This window comes from Pyxicephalus adspersus, chromosome 5, assembly GCF_032062135.1.
Source record: "Pyxicephalus adspersus chromosome 5, UCB_Pads_2.0, whole genome shotgun sequence".
Lineage (NCBI taxonomy): Eukaryota > Metazoa > Chordata > Amphibia > Anura > Pyxicephalidae > Pyxicephalus > Pyxicephalus adspersus.
The window spans coordinates 56,002,185-56,022,342 of record NC_092862.1 but is presented as its reverse complement, the minus strand read 5'-3'; the positions used below and the strand labels follow the sequence as shown (position 1 = coordinate 56,022,342).

Here is a 20,158-nt window from a genome sequence, read left to right as displayed (position 1 = left end):
CATGGCATCCTAAAATTTGGGAAGCTCTAGCTTGCAAGCTTTCAAACTATCCAATCAAACATTTTCAAAAACACAGCACAAAACATGGGTACAGAAACCAATTGGGAAGGTGATTGTGTTTCCAGAATGGGAAGCATAGCTTATGTTGCCCTATGGGAGCAAATCTTATGTTGCCCTATGGAAGCAAAGCTTTTATTGCCATCTACAGGGGGATTGGATACGAGGCAAAGAAAAAAAAGCCCTAGCCACAAAGTCAGGCAGATGTAGCTGCCAATGCTTTGGACCTGGAAAGCTTCCTGCAATGACTTCCCAGGCTAAGCTGATATGGCTCAAAAAAAAGTTGTCTCCCAACACAACTATGTGGGACCATCACAGAAAAATCCCAATTGGCTGAGTCAAGATAAGGAGGAGAAACACAGAGTGCATTTAAACGTGATTTTATTTATTGCCATAATGTATAAAATATTTTTAAAAATTGCAGAATGGATCAAGAGAGTGATCAACTCAGTATTTTGGTAGTGCATTTTATACACAATAGTATTCATTAAAAAAGTGTGTATCTGCATTATCCAAATTTGTGTTTCTTACACTGCAGTTTGCAGTATATTTCTTTGTATATTTCTAAAATCTGGCCTTAATCTACCAGTGGGTTTAAGTAAAAGAAAACAGAGCTGGTCTGAAATTACAGCCCCTTGAGGTGGACTAACTGGTATTTTGTGTCTGGTGACCTAATATTCTGTAAGGGACAGCAACCCATGCTTCCAGATGGACAATTGAGAAATAAGCTTATGTGGGTCCCACTATAGTTTCGAAGACCCCAAGGTACAAGCAGGAATCTGTAAGTGCTACACTGTGAAAACATTCCCCCACTTTACTTACTTTATTTTTTAAAAAATGTCCCATTTTGACTTTTCACATATGTTGAAAGAAATGTAAAACAAAACATTTAAAAAAAAAACAGCAGAGTCACTCCCCAGTTTGTTTTATTTACATAAATTAACAAATTAATGTTAAAAAGAACAACTGTCAAATAGACACCTTTGCGGTTTAGCTTATTTCTTGTTTCACTTTTTGGTCTCAGAACAAGCATGCAGCACAAGTCAAGGAAAAGTTGCTTCCAACACAGCCTAATCGGAAGGCGGTTTTGTTTATAAATCTTGATCACTGAACTACACAGTCTGACGACTATTGTACTATACCGTACACTGGCTTTTCAAACCTATGTCAATCAGATTAGGAATTTGTGTATTTGATATATTTGCTTCTGTATAGAGGCATAAAAGGCAGGCATTAAATTTCATTTCACAAAATGAAAAAAAAATGTGCACAGCAATGAATTTATTTCTACAGCCATATATCATATAACCAACTATCTTGTATATGAGATGTCAAATATAGCCCTTCTTTTACAAATAGGAATATAAGTCAGTGTCAGGTGTCTGAAATGCAATTGAAGCCATCCCTATGAAGCAGGTCAGTTCGGTAACAGTATCTTGCTTACCTGCCCTTGCTGCAACAAGGTGCGTCACCCGGTCCGGCGTGTCCTCATTTAAAACCAGATGTTTGCTAATCCTTGAGCCCAGAGCTCTAGCATGATAGTATTCCCGTGTCCTCTCAATGGGAAAGTTCGTGGGATAAAGGCCACTGAAAGCAATCACTGTATTTTCCAGAACCTTTTTTTTCAGCTCTGGCACTATCATACGAATGTCTGGAATTTCATCCAACTCTTTCTTCATAAATCGATCGTACTTTGCATAGTAGTCTGTGTGTACCCTAACTAGAATCTCCTCAAGGTAAATTAAATGATCATCTTCATCTACATCACTATCGTCATCATCATCCTCTTCCATACTCTGATCTAATGATTCCCCTACGGTAATACCAGACTGTTCACTATTTTGGGACTCTGTTTCTATCTCTTTCCTGTCTGTACAACCATTACCCAAGTCACAAAGGCCATCCTGATCCACACCCTGTACGTCCATATCCTCTGCAGACAGTTTATCTTTTTCTTCAGATGTCAATCTTTCACTACTAATATGGTTCTCAGTCCACGGTTTTTCAGGTAAATCCACTGTGCAGGATTCTTGTAAAACTGCAGATTCCTGGTCTAAATGTTTAGACTTTCTCCAGCTTCTTTTACATTCATTTTCACTCCCAGAGGAAGAAGAAGGAGATGGAATTTTTTTACTTTCAGTCTCACAGTCACTATCACTTGAGAGATCAAAATCTAAGTCTTTTGCAGCCCCAGTCTTTACCAGTGATTTAGTAACTATCGTCCTTTCAGACTGATCAACAGGTGGCTGAGCGTCTGTCAACTGTGTTGAATCCTTGCCACCAGAATCACAGTCAATATGCTGACTTGACACAGAGTCTTGTTCTTGTAATCCATCACTAGTATCAGATTCCTGTTTAGGAGGATTAGTTGGAGGATCACCATTAAGTTCCTTCTTCGCTTTACCCAGTCCATTGCTTTGTTCTTCCACAGGAAGGTCTTTGGACTGACTAGAGAGCGGTGTGGATGGTTCAGACTGCTGCACCGTACTAGATTTTGGACAGCTTACTACACAGGAAAAGAAAAAAATATCCTTTTGTTATATAAAATGTTACAGGAAAGTGATGATAGTTTTCTACATTGAAAAGCATAACAAAAACAAAAAAAACATTTAAGAATGAAAAGCTACATTTTATGAACAGGCTGTGCTTACTGTCAATTTTCCTTTGCTCCCTTGTGCTAGACTGCATTTATATCAGCAGTGTTAGTGAGAGGTGATATCTCATAAAGTGACGTGTCACAGGTGTGGTCACATGGAACCCAATACCTTAAAAACAGAGGTCCTCGACCCCTAGGCTGCGGACTGGTTGCGGTTCATGGCTGGTGAGTTGGGGGGGGGTGGATGGGTTGCAAATGACAGGAGGCAGAAGCACTCCTTACACTGCTCTAAAGCTAGCGACAGCAGAGCAATGAATGTAAAGCTTACACTTCTCTGCCATTCCCAGCAGCTCTGCCACCTGACACAGCTCTCATACACTACTCTGATATTCTCAGCTAGTGTGCTGACAGGAGGCCGAGCTGCTGAGAATAGCAGTAGAGTAGTGTAAGCTGTACATATACAGGCCGCAGCAAAATTTTATTCTGGGTTACCAGGCCCTGCTGTTAGAAAGGTTGGGGACAACAGTCTTAAAAAAAAAAAAAATGTTTCCTCAGATGCAATAGAAAAAGAAGGAACAAGGAAGAATTGGCAAGCTAGTTATAAGCCATATAAACCTATATAAAAACTATAAGCTATATAAAAGACACTTTAACTGCACTGGCAAACAGACAGGGTCTCTTAAGGATAAACTCTAGACTAATACAATTTTATTTATTTATTAATCACCTAAGTATTTATAATGTGCCAACTTACTATACAGCTCAGTAAAACACAAAGAATATCAGCAATTGCTGTGCACGGTATATACCAGGTGCCTGGTAGAGTTTTAAACAATCTGTAGCATCTTCAAATAAATTTTGGTTACAAGGATGATCAATTTAATTAACTAAATCGCCCACCAATTTCTATAAAATGAGCTGTGTAGATGGTAGGTTGTCTTCCATTAATCTAGACATTTTTGTGAATAAAAACAGACAAGGCAGAAATTGTCTGAAAACTGCTATTTCTAAGATCAACATGACGCTTCTCCTCTGCTATTCTTAACACCTAAGAGGTTTTTAAAAAAGGTTTTGAGTTCTGCAGTATCACATTGTTACATGTGCCTCTACAAAATTAGGCATGGAAAGGCACAACAAAATGATCATACACAAAGAAAACCCTTTACATGTATAGTGTAAAAATGCTTGGATTTTACATTATTAATTTAGCGCAGACATTATGCAGAGCTTTACAAAGTCCTCAGTCCTATTACTAATTGGCCCTCAAAGAGGCTCACATTCTAATGGCCCAATCATAGTCATATATCATTACAAGGTCTAAGACCTAATTGCATGTTTCTGGGATTTGGGATGAAACTGGAGTACCCGGAGGAAACCCATGCAAACACAGGGAGAACCTACAGAGAATAGTGTCCCGACCAAGATTCAAACCTGGGACCCAGTGCTGCAAAGGCTAGAGTGCTAACCTCTCAGCCACTGTGCTGCCACATTTACAGTTAATACTAGTACTTTATACTAGAGCAGTATTTTATATAAATTAAATGATTAGTCACTAACCTCTGTTTTTCATCTGTGCCTCCTTGGAACCGGGAGGGGCATTAATGTCCCCTGTCCCTTGAAAGTAGACATATTTTTTAACTGTAATTAAATTAGGTGCAAATTTCCACACATCTTCTCGATCATCTATAATGCAAACCATAGCATCCCCACAAGGAAAAAGATTCCTAAGATGAAAATGCCAAAATATCACAATATTACAAACAGATGTTTCTATAAAAATTAAACCAAATGTCTAACAATTCTAACAATGCAAAAGGGTTACAAATACAATTCGAAATTCTCAGGCAATGAATTCAGTATTTAAAGAAAAAAAGTTTGACATGATGTTGGCACAATACTCCGATACCCTTTCCCTCCAGCTACCATGGCAACTTGCAAGCACCTCTGCAGAGCTACCAGTATCTGTAAACAACCTTTTGCGTAGAACTGCAACCATGGCAGCCAAAGCTAAGTTGGCAAGGTGAAAGTGAAAACCTTTCATAAAGTAGTATGCAGAACAGCTGTAAAACATTTTGGATGCACAAACAAAAGTACCAATAAATATCTACTCTTAAAAGATATAGGTAAAACAAAAGATGAAGTAAGGTTCTTTTCGTATTGTATCCTCTATTAAAACCCACAGGAATTTGGGCTGACCTAAAACTGGAATTAAAACATATCTACCTATTTTAAAATGACAGGAATGATACACAGCAAAAAAAATATGATTAATATTATTGCAACACTGCATTTTCTGACCTTGAGAGTCCTACTGTCTTTGAAACAGCCAACCAAGGGTATTTTATGCTGTGTGGGCATTTCTTTAGTTTTGCATAGTGTATAGAAGGATTAAAACCAAAAATTTTGTTGGCTCTGTGTGTAGCACTGAGGACATTTCAACTTATGTTCTGTTTAAGCGACAATACAACTTCACCTCTTAGTTGTCCCTGAAAGACAACACTTATTCTTCCTGGGACAACTAATTTTGCACTTCTTGTTACTTCTTTCCCTATAGCAATGGTCACTTGTACAAATGCTTGTGTTGTCCCTTTAGTGGGCACAAAAATGGCAATAAAAGCTTTAAAGAAGGTAAAAAAAAACAAAAAAAACAATGCCTACAAATACACTAATATTAATTATAGACTATGGAAACTGAGTCTTTTGCCAGTCTATTCCTACTGTATGTAACAGACATATTCTTGTAAAAATAAAAAACAAAAAAATACTATACTTTGAAATTAACAATCTGAAATACATTTCATACTGTTTGCAATGATATTAAAGTAAAAACGTAATAAATTAATAAAGAAGCAAATACAAACCTAAGATTTCCTGTTTTGGAAAATGGATCGATACATTCATCACGAGATAATATTCGATGAGAGAATAGTTTCTTCTCTGGATCCAAAAACCCTACAAAGAAAAAGAAAAAAAAAATTTATTTAGTTTCTATAGTCCACTAAAGAATCATAAAGCTGGCAGTAAGTGTGGGTGCACGTGGCATCTTATACTATAAGAAAACAATAGTGGGAAACAGCAAGGTGACACATGTACCTTTGATTCAAGTGGTCCTTCAGGGGCCCCCTGCCCCAAGTGCAGAAACGCAGTCTACCTTGTGCAACTATTTGTCTTCTTCCTGATCAGTATCTTAAAAACAGTATGTCGTCCTATTTAGAGGAATACAACCCTGTTTCCGGGAGCATCCCCTTCATTCTGTGCATGAGTACTGCAGTTCCATTCATTTCTATGGAGAAAGTCATGCCAGGCCGCTAAAGGTAGCTATGAAGACTAAACACTGCTAAGCTCTGCACATGGTGGACTGCACCTTCAGCATTCGGAGCACTTATGCAAAGCTCTGCTGGATTTGGTATTACTGGAGACAGTTTGTTTATCCCGCTCTTATTTCAAATGTTTTTTTTTTCTCCTCTGTGTGAACTGATGAAAATGTAACATTACAACCAATAAAAAAAAACAAACTAATGATTGACTGAATATCGGAGTTCACAAAGGTTGTAAATTCAAACTGCTCTTGTATATGTAAAAGAATTTAAAGTTATTTTTGGAACTGTACTGCCCTCTTGTGCTCATAAAAAAAAGGTTTTGATACTTGTGCAAATTACAATAAAAATGTGCTTATGGACATTTTAATAAATGAATCTGTTTAGTTACCTAACTTTTCTACATTGTGTTTTATATAATAATATGTTTAAATTAGGCTGGCCATGACGTGCTTGTTGTCCACCATTGAAAACAAACTTATTATTAAAAAATGCATGCCTAACTGCCCCTTCAAAGGTAAATCTTTTATATTCAGCTCCTGGGAAAAGCTAAGAATCTTAAAGTATTACAAAGCAGAGGCAGATTTAAAGACGGAAACACTCTGGGTCATTTAGTAAACTCAAAATAATCAGGCCGTTAACTATTTTATATTACAGAGTTGCGACCAGCATATCTGCATAACTAAAGATTTATTTTTTTAATAATTCTGCCACACTTTGTACGTGAAAAATCATTTTAAAATGAAATTATAGAATATTATTTATGCATTCTTAATTGTTGAAAAAAAAAACAAACAAACAATATCCAACAATGGTAAAAATAGAAATCCCTTCATTTTCTAGACCCATTGTCTAAAGATTATATAAAGAATAAATTAATCAATATTGCTGCCTGGTTTGTACCCCCAAAAACAAAGTATGTATGACTGACTGGTACATATAAATGTTCAAGAGCTGAAGTGGGTAATCCTGTATACAAATACACACTTGTTTAGTGTTTTGCACTCTCGCCTTTGCAGCGCACAGTTACGGGTTCGAATCATGGCCTGGACACTATCTGCATGGAGTTTGTAGGTTTTTCCTGTATCTGCGTAGGTTTCCTCCATGCACTCCGGTCTCCAACTTTCCAGAAACATGCACAGTAATCACAAAATATTGTTTTAAAGCAACAGTAATCTGACATGTGTATATAACCTGGAACTGGAATAAATATTAATGGATGATCCAAACTACAAAAACTGGAGTGGTAGTGCTGCAAATTATGAGTGGACGCTGAAAAGTTCTTTGCATGACCATCACCTCAAAATGTAAAATTTTCTTTTTAACCATTTTTTACATCTCCTAAAAAAGTGTTACAGTAAAAGGAATATCTGAACATTTTAAATTTAGAGTCATCCTCAGGTATCTCAAAAAAACTATTTATCCCTCCAATTTCTTTAACTGCAAGTCAATTACTTCGCTATGTGCTGTTAATAAAGATAGTGGGAGTGGTTGACTAGTTTAGAAAGTGACAACGAGCAAGGCAAACAGGAACTTAACAGCCAAGAGCATTTCTGGCAGGCCAACTTGTATTTTTCTGTACTCACAGGGTCTCTATCAGGATAAAACAAATATGAAGATTCACTGTGTTTCTATATAATGCCCTAGCATGTGCTTACATTTACATTTTTTCTTCATTTTGACATACACAAATATATCAGGTGGCAGTTAACTTGAGGCTCGGATAATTATTTTAGGCTCATTCACACTTCTGAGTTTAAAATACAATAATTTTACCATACATTTTTAACAAAGGTTCCTGAAATTTTCTTACTCACAAATTTCTGTTGCCTTTATAAGAGTTTTAAATGAAAGTAAAACATTTTGAAAGGTACTTTGCGTAAGTCTTTAAAGTAGGCATTTGCGTTTGGTATTGCTACTGACCTGCTATTGTATGTGCATAAAGCCTGCTACCAAAGGTGAAAACATGCAACTCATACAGCTTCGCAATCTTCTCCAAAAACTCTTTACAATGAGGACGCAGGCGGGTGTGCAGCATTGGTTCTCCTCTCCCTAACTGGAAATGAAAAATGCCCTGCAAAAACAACAAAAAGCAGAATGTATTACATGTACAAGTTAAAGGAAAAGCCTTTAAACAACAAAGACCCTGAAGAAGGTAAGAACGAATGTTTGTGTCAATTTGGGAGTTTGTGGAGGATTTGTAGGGTGGCAGCTTCAGTACTGATGACATTTACAAAAACTGCCGTCAAAGATGGGAATTTCTTTTCCAACTTGTTAGAGATTTAAATGACAGAAAGTGAGGGGAACTCTCCAACAGTAACACAAAAATAAAAAAATTTTTCTAGAACAATCAAGTGCCACTGTGGTCAGCAGGACATGAAGGAAAATCTTGATAACGAACGCCCAGAAATCAGAAAAAAACCCTTCCCTATTCTATCAAAAACAAGAAAAAGAAGCTTTTGATCGACACAAATTATAAATACTTCACTATTTTAAAAATATATATTTTACACATACCCTTTCCATTCACAACCTAAAAAATCTTGTCTTTCAATTTTAATGAACCAATGGGAGATGCCTACCTACCGCTCTACAATTTTCAGTGATCTCACAGCTCTGATTTTAAACAAATCTGTAAGGCTTTCAGAGAAACTATAAAACTGGTTTGTTAAGATTAACTAGACAAAAGTAACAATTGGTTACAGAAGGTTCTGTCTTCTACAAAATACCAGTTTTTATACTGACTTACGGATTATTTTGTTTTTCCGGCTTCATTTTCCAGTTTGCTAATATGGATTCCTTCTATTTTTGATGCATAATAGTACTGTTACACCATAAGTTCATTTTATACACAGAAGGTTTTGTTACTTTAACAAAAAAAAAAAAAAATTCTGCTTTAAGTGCATGCGTGAAATCAGCACCATTTTTCCCCCTATTGAAGAAAAAGCTAAAAAAAAACAGCCAGAAGCCTCCTAGGATATGTAACATGAGTATCCCAGGAGGCTCTGCACTCCCATTCTGTCTTTATCAGTTGTCTGCCCTGTTATGTACAGTTAATACGTTAGTGATTGGTTCACATTAAAAGATCATGTTATATGTTGTAACTTTGCTTACCAATATATTCAGTGATGCTTTTAATGAATTATGAATTTGTATAGTTACTTATTTTACAATCACAATACATTTGCTAGAGCAGAAAGTTAACTATCCAAATGTTTTTTTGTAAATTATTTAATTTAGTTGAAATGTTTTTTTAGAAAGAAGTTTGCTATATGATTATGTATGTTCAAAAGGGTCCATCTGTACTATAATTTTACCAATCCAGCAATAAAGACTAACCTGACATAGGCATAACAGTATTTCTATTTTTTTTTTAACATGTTTAAAAATACCAAATACATATTAATAATGTTAGTCTTGTGCCTAATGAACCAATTTAACATTGACAAAGCCTGCAGATAAACAAATGATATGTTAACTGAATCAAGGAGTAACACTGCCCAAGACAAAAGGAGCAATTCTGAAGGCATCACAAACTACAAGTACCAGAAATTAGGAGAGTGTAAGACTGCTTTGAGATAGAGCACAGGAAGGACAACAAGGCATCACAGAGGATACACACTGGAAAGGAGAGACTAAACACCTTCAGGATCTAAGAGGGAATGGGGCTCCCGGACATGGACCCTCATCATAGAAATATTATGGGTTTCTGAGCAAGGGCTGCTCATCAGCTAAATTCAAACTGGTCATGAAAAACTAAGAACCATTATACAATTCTAGAAAAAATAAAAAAGGAAAGTATCCATATCTCACAGTTGGGAAAAGAAAGAGCTCAGGGGCTCTAAACATGATTAAACTACACAATAAGGAGGCCAAACAAGGACCGAAAGGTAGCTTTTTCATGATATAGCGGTATGCCAAGAGCTAAATATGGGCAGGTATCATCATGTATACAGTCACAAAAGTTGATAGCCCTCTGCTGGGGACAGTAACCTAACCAGTGAAAGAGGAATAAAAGAAACCCCAGTAAATAAATTACTCAAAATTTGTTACTGGTCAGTTTGTATTTCAAGACACTGGTTCCCACTTCTCCTGCCTGAATGAAGTTCTTGTGCAGGCTTTCTTTCCTATCCATTTCATTTAACCTATATCAATCATATGTTACAACCTGACTTATTTCCATATATTTATGTGCACCTGTATGACACTGGTACAAGACTGCCAAGGTCAGCATGTATTATTATTATCATCATTACACAGTATTTATATAGCACCAACATATTATACGCAGCATGTAATACAAAGTCCATAGTCATGTCACTAGCTGTCCCTCAAAGGGGCTCACAATATAATGTCCCTACCTCAGTCATATGTCTTTAATACAGTCTAAAGTCAATTTAGGGGGGAAACCGGAGTACCCAAAGGAAACCCACACAAACACAGGGATAACCTATAAACTCCATGCAGATAGTGCCCTGGCATTCAAACCCCGGACCCAGTGCTACAAAGACCAGAGTGCTAACCACTGAGCCATTGTGCTGCCCAAACACGCTATTTAAAAAAAAATGTAAATTACATACAATACTTTCTTACCTTTCTAGACATATGTTGGCAGTGCTGTTCTGTAGTATGGATTAATGTTTGATCCAAGTCAACCATTAGAACAAGTTTCCTGTTTCGATGCAGTCTATGCTGGTCTTCCCGTCCTAGCTGTTCTGCTTGCTACAGGAAAGGGGAAAAAAATACTGAAATTCAAAGTGTTGTAAGCAATCAAATTAGAAACACCACTACTAAATTCTGACTGAAAGAAAAGATTTAATGTTTTTTGATTATTTCCCTAACATTTTAAATTGGTAGGTTTATAAAACATTTATGTTATGCGTTCTTGAGAAAGCCATATATGCCTCCCTGGTATAACCTGTATGAAAAAAGTTCCTTTTTTTTAAAATAAATATTTTATTCAAAGATAACCAAAAAACTTTAAATTTCAAAATGTATATGCTTAAAAAATATGGAGCAACCAAAATATGGTTACCCTTAAAAAATTTCTCGCTGGGAGTCTAATAAAACAAAAAGGTAAATAAAATATTACAACTTGCCTCTGAGCTGACCATGAGTTCTGGGACACTGTGAACCATAGAAACAGTAGCTGTTGAAAATGGCACCTGTTGCTTCCCATTCTTGTTCTGTATCCTGAACAAATGAAAGTTCATTTACATTACACTTTTAATTTAGCACAGCAATTTATCAGACCATCAGAAAAAACAGAATTTTGTCTTTAGACATTTCTGTTATCCATTGGGCACGGGTTTATATTGTCACCTAGAAAGGGCATGATGCAAGGTACATTAACCTTGGAGGCAGGAACAATATAGTGTCAAAAACATTCAGCTGCCAGACACCTCATTCATTAGCGTTCAGTAACAAGTACAGTGGGATAGTACAAAAAAAAAAAGAAACTGGGATACAGTTACAAAAAACACAGTAAACCCTACTCCCAGCCTCAGAGGATCACACCTTCAGAAACATGTGGCCAAAGGTACAGACAGACGACCAACTCGCTGCCTCATAGATCTGGGTCACAGAAGCCCGTTACCTAAAGGCCAAAGATGTACAGATAGATGCTGCTGAGTAAGAAGTAATAGGAAGAGGTAAATTCTGATATCTCAGAATTATATGCAACACCCAAACCTTTTAAAAGTCATTGAGTGTTATTAGGTCATGAATAAGTCCTATTTTAACAAATACCTTGAAATTGTCCTGCAAAAGGTACTGGTACAATCGCTCCCATGTACAGATGGCTCTCAGAAATCAACTGTAGAGCTAACCCATTCTCTAGAGGCAAGGTTGAAGTTCAAGACTGAGGCTTTATCTCAAACTTGATTTTGTAGCTAATAGCCACCACCTGCCTACACACAAATCTTAAACATAACCATTCCAGAAATGGTCAGACTGTCAGTGTGCCTACGCAAACACAGGGAAAACCTATAAAATCTATGCAGATAATGTCCTGCCCGAGATTCGAACCTGGGACCCAGCGCTGCCAAGGCCAGCCAATGGCAGCGTGCCAACCTCGGAGCCACCGTGCTGCCCAGCTCTGCTGACATGGATGCATTGTTCAGTTGGTTAACCATTCCTGGTGCTGCTTATCTTAAACAACTGGTGCACAGAAGAAAAAAAAAATATGTATAATTAGGAAACTGTAGTAAAACAATGAGTCCTTTTTTGGTGTCCCTTGTGTAAGCCAGGATACCAAAAACCCAATCCGCCGACTCACTGAACCATCTGAAATGGGTCAAACATTTTCAATCTAAAAGATTAGGTATTCACTGCAAGTGTAACCAAAATCCTTACAGTTCCAAGGTACCTAAGGTCTTTCCAACATTGGTGATGAGGTGGTGGCTAGCAAATAAAGATTAAAACCAGTAAAAAATAACACTGGATTCCTGAAGTAGACTGGGGAGCAAAATGAATAGCAGCATAATGCACTGGTCTAAACTCTGTACATCTTACTTTATGATGGACCAACAATAAGTTTTTTAAAAACCTGGTAGCAGAATGATCTTGGATAAATTACCAAGCTCAGGCATCACTAAGCCCAGTAGGCTAATGAAATAAAGATGCCGATAACCAAAAATGAAGCTGCATATGCAGCAGAGGTCTACAACATCTGGCTTGCAAATATAGCCCCATCAGCCTAAATGCTTTGCTGGTAAAGCTCCCACCCCTTCGGCTGCCTGTTGAATTCAAGGTATCTCTTGTCCAAGATAAAGTTTCTGGGGCAAAAACTCAGAGCCCACTACAGTGATGCCCCACTTGTCCCCCAGGGGGAGAAAGTGGAAAGCCTACAAGTGCAATCACCTCGGGCCGGCCACTGGTTTCAAACAGGGCTGTTGCAACATGAATGCTAAACTGGGGAGATCACACAGATCAGAGCTATCAGCCAGTCACCCAGCAAGCTGTTTTGATTGTGGATCAGTGATGAAAAAACAGCTGTGCTCTTTATAGACCAAAAACAACTGTATTTCAAGTATTCTACTTCATCAGCAATTGGATATCTAACTGGCATCATACAATCCTGATGTCAGGGGAGTGGTTGATCAGAGCACAAACACTCTCAATAAATCTCTCAAACACCTTTAGGCAGATGTCAAATCTACAGAAGAGAGTTTAGCAAACACCTTAACGGTTTACATAATTTCTGAGTTTAGGAATATACATTTAAAATAATTAAATTCAGAACACAAGGTAAAAATACGCACAAAACAGTTTACTTACTGTGTCAAGTCCTGACCACATTCGGCACATAGACCTTTCATCACCACAGGATGGCTACAGCCCGATAACCTCACCAAGACGCCCCTACAACATAAAAATAACAAAATTTTTTAGTAAAAATCCGAATATGTTGGAAAACAGTTAACATAAAAAATTATACGTTGTCTTTGTAACAAGTACACTCAAAACTATCAGTTAATTGGGGAGGTTTTGGTTTAACTAATGTGCTGCTTTTTTTTAAACACTCACAAAAAGTAATGCATACAACTGCATTTATCATGTACGTTTGTGCATTTTAAAGTATTTGGAACAGGAGCCTGACTAATTTTTTTAAACTGATGCATGTACACAGAACTTGAACAGATTTGTGCATCTCCAACAAACATGCTTCCACCAGGCTAGCCTGCCCCTAATCCTGCAGAGGAACCATTGTAGCACATATTGCCAAGAAACCTAATGTTAGCACGGTGGCTCAGAGGTTAGCACGGTGGCCTTTGCAGCACTGGGTCCCAGGTTCGAATCTCGGCCAGGACACTATCTGCATGGAGTTTGCAGGTTCTCCCGTGTTTGCGTGGGGTACCTCCGGGTACTCCAGTTTCCTCCCACATCGTAAAAACATTCAGTTAGGTTAATTGGCTACCCACCAAAATTGACTTTAGTGGGTAGCCAATTAACCTAAGACATATAACTTTGGCAGAGATATTTGATTGTAAGCCCATTTGAGGGACAGCTAGTGACATGACTATGGACTTTGTACAGCGCTGCATAATATGATGGCATTATATGAATAACAATATTAATAAATAGCCATAGGACAAAAGTGTCAAAATACACCATGCATCCTATCTTAGCTGCAAACCAGTTCCCATGCTGACCTTTGCCCTCTGCCAAATGCACCTTCAAAGTGTCAGATCTAGACCTTTGTAGCAATGGAAGAAGGTAACCTGGCCTTATGAATAACTTTTTCCATGAGATCATGTGGATGGCTGGATATATGTATACCATTTACCTGGGGATGAGACGGCAGAAGGATGCAATATGGGAAGAAACCATGCCATCACACGAAGAAGCTTAACGGATCTGCTGCCCTACCTAATGTACAGCTCTACATTAAAATGTATATTATACAAAATACATTTTATTAATAATAATAATAGTTTGTCAGTTCTATTTTGACGCACAAGGGGATCTCTACAATATTATTCATGTGGTTTTAAAGTTTTGGATGATCACTGTTTATAAACTTCCATTACTGATTTGTTTAAAAAGATGCAGATTCCAGTACAGGGCATCCTTATGCAATAATGCACTATGAATGACACCCTTGGAGATAACACAAAGTCCACAATGGCAGTGCCTAGATTTCATAATATAGGTTTTTTTAACCTTTCACTGCTGGACTGTTCTCTTTTTCACATTCTCAGATTATGTAAAAATTTGACATCAGTCAGGGCTTTATTGCAAAAAGGGACAGGTGATGGACCGCAATAAGCATTCTTTCCTGTCCGATTGCTGTCCCAGCTATCAAAATTCAATGAGCATGAGCAGCTCAACATTGATTGTCAGGATCCTTGACACATCCCGGCTTCTACTGCAGCTGCTGGGACCAAATAAACCATGGTGCATGGCCAAAGACCAGAACAGAAGACTGAAGAAGATGGTGGCACCCTGCGATGGAACGAGTACAGGTGAATATATTCTGGGTTTGGTCCCACCACTAGAATGCCCATGGTAGGGATTGTAAGATCCTCTCAGAGACAGTTGTTGACATGACAATGGACTCTAAAGCACCATGTATGTCATGTGCCAAATAGTAGGATGGTCATTAAATTATAATTTCCAGCAGTATATCATCGTATTTTAAATGGAACAGTATTATACAATGCACATTTGATTTTTATGTTAATTAGCAACAGGTTTGGTGCAGCTGGTAACCAATGCCATCAGTAGCTGTAAGCACACTGCTAGGTAAGCAGCAGGTAGCTTTACCATGGGTTGCCGAGAACCACCGGTCAATGGAAGCTGATCAATGTTTATCCTAACAATAAAGTCACCGCTGCGGAATACCAGCCATGGCATCCAGCACAGAACAACTTTGAGCAACTCTACTGCAGAATCTGAAACAGTCCAGAGGAAAGGAGGTGTGCACATGCGATTGAGATTCTCTGTTTGGCAACCGTAAATCATGTGATACTTGTGAATTTGTTTATCAAATCTATCTTTTCAGGATTTTTTTTTTATATTTTAATTTTTTTTTGACAAAATACAATATTTGCAGCAATCTTCTTATTCTCGTCATGCTTACCACTTTACTAAGTGACTTTTATTTTGTAGCTCAGTCAGTTAGCAATCCAGTTTTACCATTGTTTAAACACCATCACCAGTGATGAATATTATTTATTCACTTCTATGGGCTTGGCTACAAACTAATTCTATTGAAGCACCAATGACGTATAGCTGTAAATTACCAGCAATTGCTATCTCGAACAGCAAATGACTACAATAATAACTACTGCTCTTCTATGTGACATGGCCAAATTAGTGAAATCCAAGCAGAGAACTGAACTGCCATAATAACATTTTAAAAAAGAGGAGAGTTTTAACTTGGCGAAAACATGCTTTTCCTCACTGTAAACAAGTTTTGTACTCCCATATAAGTCAATAGGCAGGTCAAAAGCAAGACAGAAAAGTCAACAAATTCTAAATCAGCTAAAAAAAAAAATCCAAAATAAACCAAAAGTTTCTCAAAGTCTCTTATTTCTTCATATATTTAATTAAAAAAGCCAAATCTTCCAAGCAATCTCTGCTATTCAGCAAGCACTATAAGGAGAATTGTTATATGTGATCCCCAGGGTAGCAGCACATGGCAAGGTTCAGCTGCAGGCACACCCCTTCACTTGTCAGATACAAACTGTTTACTACAAATCCTCAAAGGCACTGAAAGAAAATAAGACTGTCCCTTTATTCCTTCCCTCCAGAGACTACAAACACACAGATGGGAGCAGAAGCAGAATGTGTTTTGGAGTTAGTTTAGCAATCTGCTGCACTTTTTATGCATAATAAAATATTATCAAACAACCCTCCTACTCTATTATGGATCCACAGAAATGAATACATTTTTATCATGTATGGTTTCATTATCTGCAATTATGTTAATATAAAGCCATCAGTTCTGAACATAATTGAGAGTCATTCAATGACCACATAAACTTATAATGAATCAAACTGCTGGAAGAAAGTAGAAGAGCGGCAGAAAAAAAAGTAAGTGTGCAAATAGTATCTTCTCTTTTAAAGAAACATAGGAGAAATATATGTGGGCTGTCATTGCGGATTTGCTTTTACAAATTGTTGGTTACCCAGCTAGCTGTCAAGCTTCTGCTCTGATTTTAAAACTTCTAAGTTACTGATCTAGGAGATCAGGACTCAGAATTGCCGATCTCTTCACTTTTGGGTGAGTATACCCCAGTCTGGTTACAGTGAGGAGTGCTAGGAGATACAAAAATAGCCCCCACAAAATCAATGCAAAGCACCTAAAACATTAAAGAGTAGAATGATAAAACAGCAAATGTTGCATTCTCCGGACACTTACTTCAGGTGTACATTTCCTGCTGCATGGATTTTACATTACAGTCAGCGGGTGTTTGGTGAAAGATGTATCTGGTGTTTTATAAATTTGTAACCACGAAAAAGTGCCCCAAGCCAATTTATAGCTATTTATATTCTAAACTTCATACAGAGGTTTCAGTGGTGTTTTAGTGAGAAACTGATTAGAAACTGTAGTTTTTATTAGGCAGGGCCAAGGAAGAAACGGTCCATTGGTTATGGATTCAAAGAATAAAAAAAGTTTTCTCTTTTAGCTGTCTTGTTGACTGTAGTACTTTAGGTCAATAACATAGTATGGTGCAGATATGGCTGCATGCTTTTTCTAGACTTTGCAATCCAGAAAGCGCCAAACACTATAAATCATCCTAACAGATAGCATTTCCAGCAATGGTAAATTGATGCCTCATTACGGACTGCCTTTAAAGCCATAGGGACAGATAACAAAAAAAACAAAAACAAATGAGGAATATAAAATGATGGGGCAAACTCATCAACAGTACTGCACATGTAACCCAAGACTCAAACCTGGACTCACACTACCCATGGCTAAGTGAAGGGTCCTATGCCTGAGAAAAATATACACGCCACTGTGGCCCCTTTTGCAAAATGCTAGTTACCTCTGTGTCTTGCTTATTCATGAGTTAATACTTGGAGTCACTGACCTGAAACAAGTATACTGGATTAGGAGTTCTGGCTTTGCTGACTGGTTGCATAATAATTCAACATTAGTGATAAGGAAAACACTGAAGCCAGAGACAGCCAAGCAACTAACATTTTCTGAAGAGTCAAAACAGGTTTAAGAGAGACCCTGCCAGTGAAATATTTAGTCAATGTGTAGCTGTAATATTACTCTGTAAAAAACCATTCCTATCACCTGAGCCACCAAACATTTTTCTAATGGTAAGACAAGCCTGACACTGTTTCCCTTCATACAGAAAATGCATAACAATCATTAGATACATCCAGAGAAATGTTCTTTCACAGGTACAGCATGACTTAAAATATTATATTATTATACATAATATTTATATATGACAGGGGTCGCTGTAAAGAGGACTGAGATCAGGCAACTTTTGTGATGTCAAGCAATGCCCGCAGGAGGGGCGACCAATGATCTATACAATTTAAAGAGGCACTTAGTTTGGCATGCCGACTTTAAAGAGAACCTAAAGCCAAGACACTTTTTTTCTATTCAGCTATGGCCAGGATGGGGGAAGGATCAGAACACCTGTCAGGTTTTACTGCCATCTGTGTTCCCACTGGGACTGATGGTGAGGAAACATTGGAAGAATTTGGAATTCTCAGCAGAAAAGCTAACTCTTCAATAAGGACATCTCTGTGCCAAAGAATTACTTTATTTTTCATATGAACTTTCTTAGTGTTGTGAAATTGCAGTCATTCACTGGCAATGTCATCCCAATAAAGCTGGGTGGAATTTATCCAAAGGTCTGCTTGCAGGTTTTCTCTATATGGAAAATTTTGGAATGGCTTTTACCTGAACAACTGGTAAAGTGACACCGCCACTGGAAGAAAGAAAAAAAAAGGGAACTAATTATGCTTATCTTAGTGGTGTCCTGTGTCTCTAAATGCTGCCACTTCATTGCCCCCAGAGGGTGGGTCAGACACCTGCCCCCCCCCCCAATCTGTATGAGGTTATTCTACTACTCCCTGGTACATCATATGGAGACATACAACCAGGTAAAAGTTATCACAGCCGGCAGCAGATTATTACAGACCTGGAGGTGAGAACTACATGTATGGGACAGGGTCTTCTAAAAGTGAAAATGTTGATAAAGAACCAAATTGTGCAAAGTTTCCCCCCTCCCCCAGACAGCAAAGTCAGGCTTTCACCTAACATTTCCCTACTTTGGGTAAAGCGGTAATCATTTGTACACACACTATGCTGGCCCATGATAGGATGGTAAAGGAGCAGCGACACAGCGGGGAAGCCATCCCTTAGCTTTGCACCTCCATCAACCAAAGATCTGTAATCTAGCAATGCTCATAGTGCTGCCCTCCCCCTTCCAGGGAACTATAGGGGACTAGAAGGTAACAAAAATACATCAGTAATAATGTCTGTAATTGCCATCTTCAGGCAAATATGATCCTCTCCTCCTCCTCCCAGCCATCCCTCATCTTTTATTATTAAACAGGATTTATATAGCGCCAACATATTACACAGCGCTGTACAATAAATAAGGGTTACAGATGACAGATACAGACAGTGACATGGGAGGAGGAGGGGACCCTGCCCAGAGAAGTAGGTATCTGCCAGCACTGCTCTATATATCAGCTGCATTCACATGAAGTGTACCATGATGTGTGAACGGGCTGTAGTGACACAGACAATCCTACCACGCAGCACAGCCAGGTCCCAGCTTGTTCAGATTTCAGGCAGCACCAAGTGCAGATCTGTGAACGGCCAGTGAAAATTGCTAGGCAAATGAGGCTACATCTACATAAAAATAAAATGCTTTTAAATATCATCTGCATGATTTTTCATTTCAAACAAGATTACAGGCTAAACCAAAACCCAATAAAATATAAAATTAAAAAGAAAAAAACTTTTTCTGAGTCGACCTTCAATCCAGAGGTGTTTTACATAGCACTTTATTTCTGCCACAAGAGGTCTTCGGTCTACCAAGTAAATGGCAGGCTATGACAACTCATCCCACTTTTCCTCCCTGACCGTCATGGAGCAGTCCTGTGACTGGTCAGTGCATGAACTGACTGGCCCTTTGTGCTGCTTCTTCTTCTCCCATGCTAAGCTGTGCTGTATAGGGACTGGTAACATTCAGGTATGTACAGAGATACTGGGGACCACAAAGCTGCAATTATTTTACATACAGTTCATAGTAAATATTCTTCAGTGGATGTCAAGAGAGAAACTGCTCTTTTTGCTCTTAGGAACTATCTTTTAATAATTATAAATATAACAAAAAACTCAGTGACCCAGAAAGCTAAAAAAATAAGAAAAAAATCGTCAAAAGGGGGATTAAAGCTACAGACAACTTGTCAGTAATGTGTATCTATTAGGGAGATTTCTGATCGCAGAACAGGAAATAATGTAAAATCTCCCCTACATGATCCAGAAAGAGGACGGGTTATACCCTATTTATGGATTTCCTGTTTATTGACAATTTCCCCTTATTTGCTGTTTATGGAAGATTCCCCCCCCCCATTTCCTGTTTATGTCCCCCTGTATGGATTCCCCCCCCACCATTTCCTGTTTATGTCCCCCGTATGAGATTGCCCTCAATTTCCTGTTTATGTCCCCCAGTGTGAAATTTCCCCCCCCCCATTTCCT

General features: G+C 38.0%; 1 protein-coding gene across 1 annotated transcript in view; it reads right to left on the bottom strand.

Moving 5' to 3' along the window:
- The window catches only part of CTDP1 (CTD phosphatase subunit 1), a 52,018-nt gene that overhangs the window by 30,946 nt on the left and 914 nt on the right, over positions 1-20,158 (bottom strand). The window contains exons 2-8 of the mRNA XM_072411558.1: positions 13,249-13,332; positions 11,070-11,163; positions 10,564-10,692; positions 7,894-8,044; positions 5,515-5,605; positions 4,211-4,377; positions 1,502-2,563 (exon numbers count right to left, since the gene is read on the bottom strand). Of these exons, the coding sequence (XP_072267659.1) occupies positions 1,502-2,563; positions 4,211-4,377; positions 5,515-5,605; positions 7,894-8,044; positions 10,564-10,692; positions 11,070-11,163; positions 13,249-13,332 (1,778 nt within the window). The remainder of the gene's footprint in view (positions 1-1,501; positions 2,564-4,210; positions 4,378-5,514; positions 5,606-7,893; positions 8,045-10,563; positions 10,693-11,069; positions 11,164-13,248; positions 13,333-20,158) is intronic.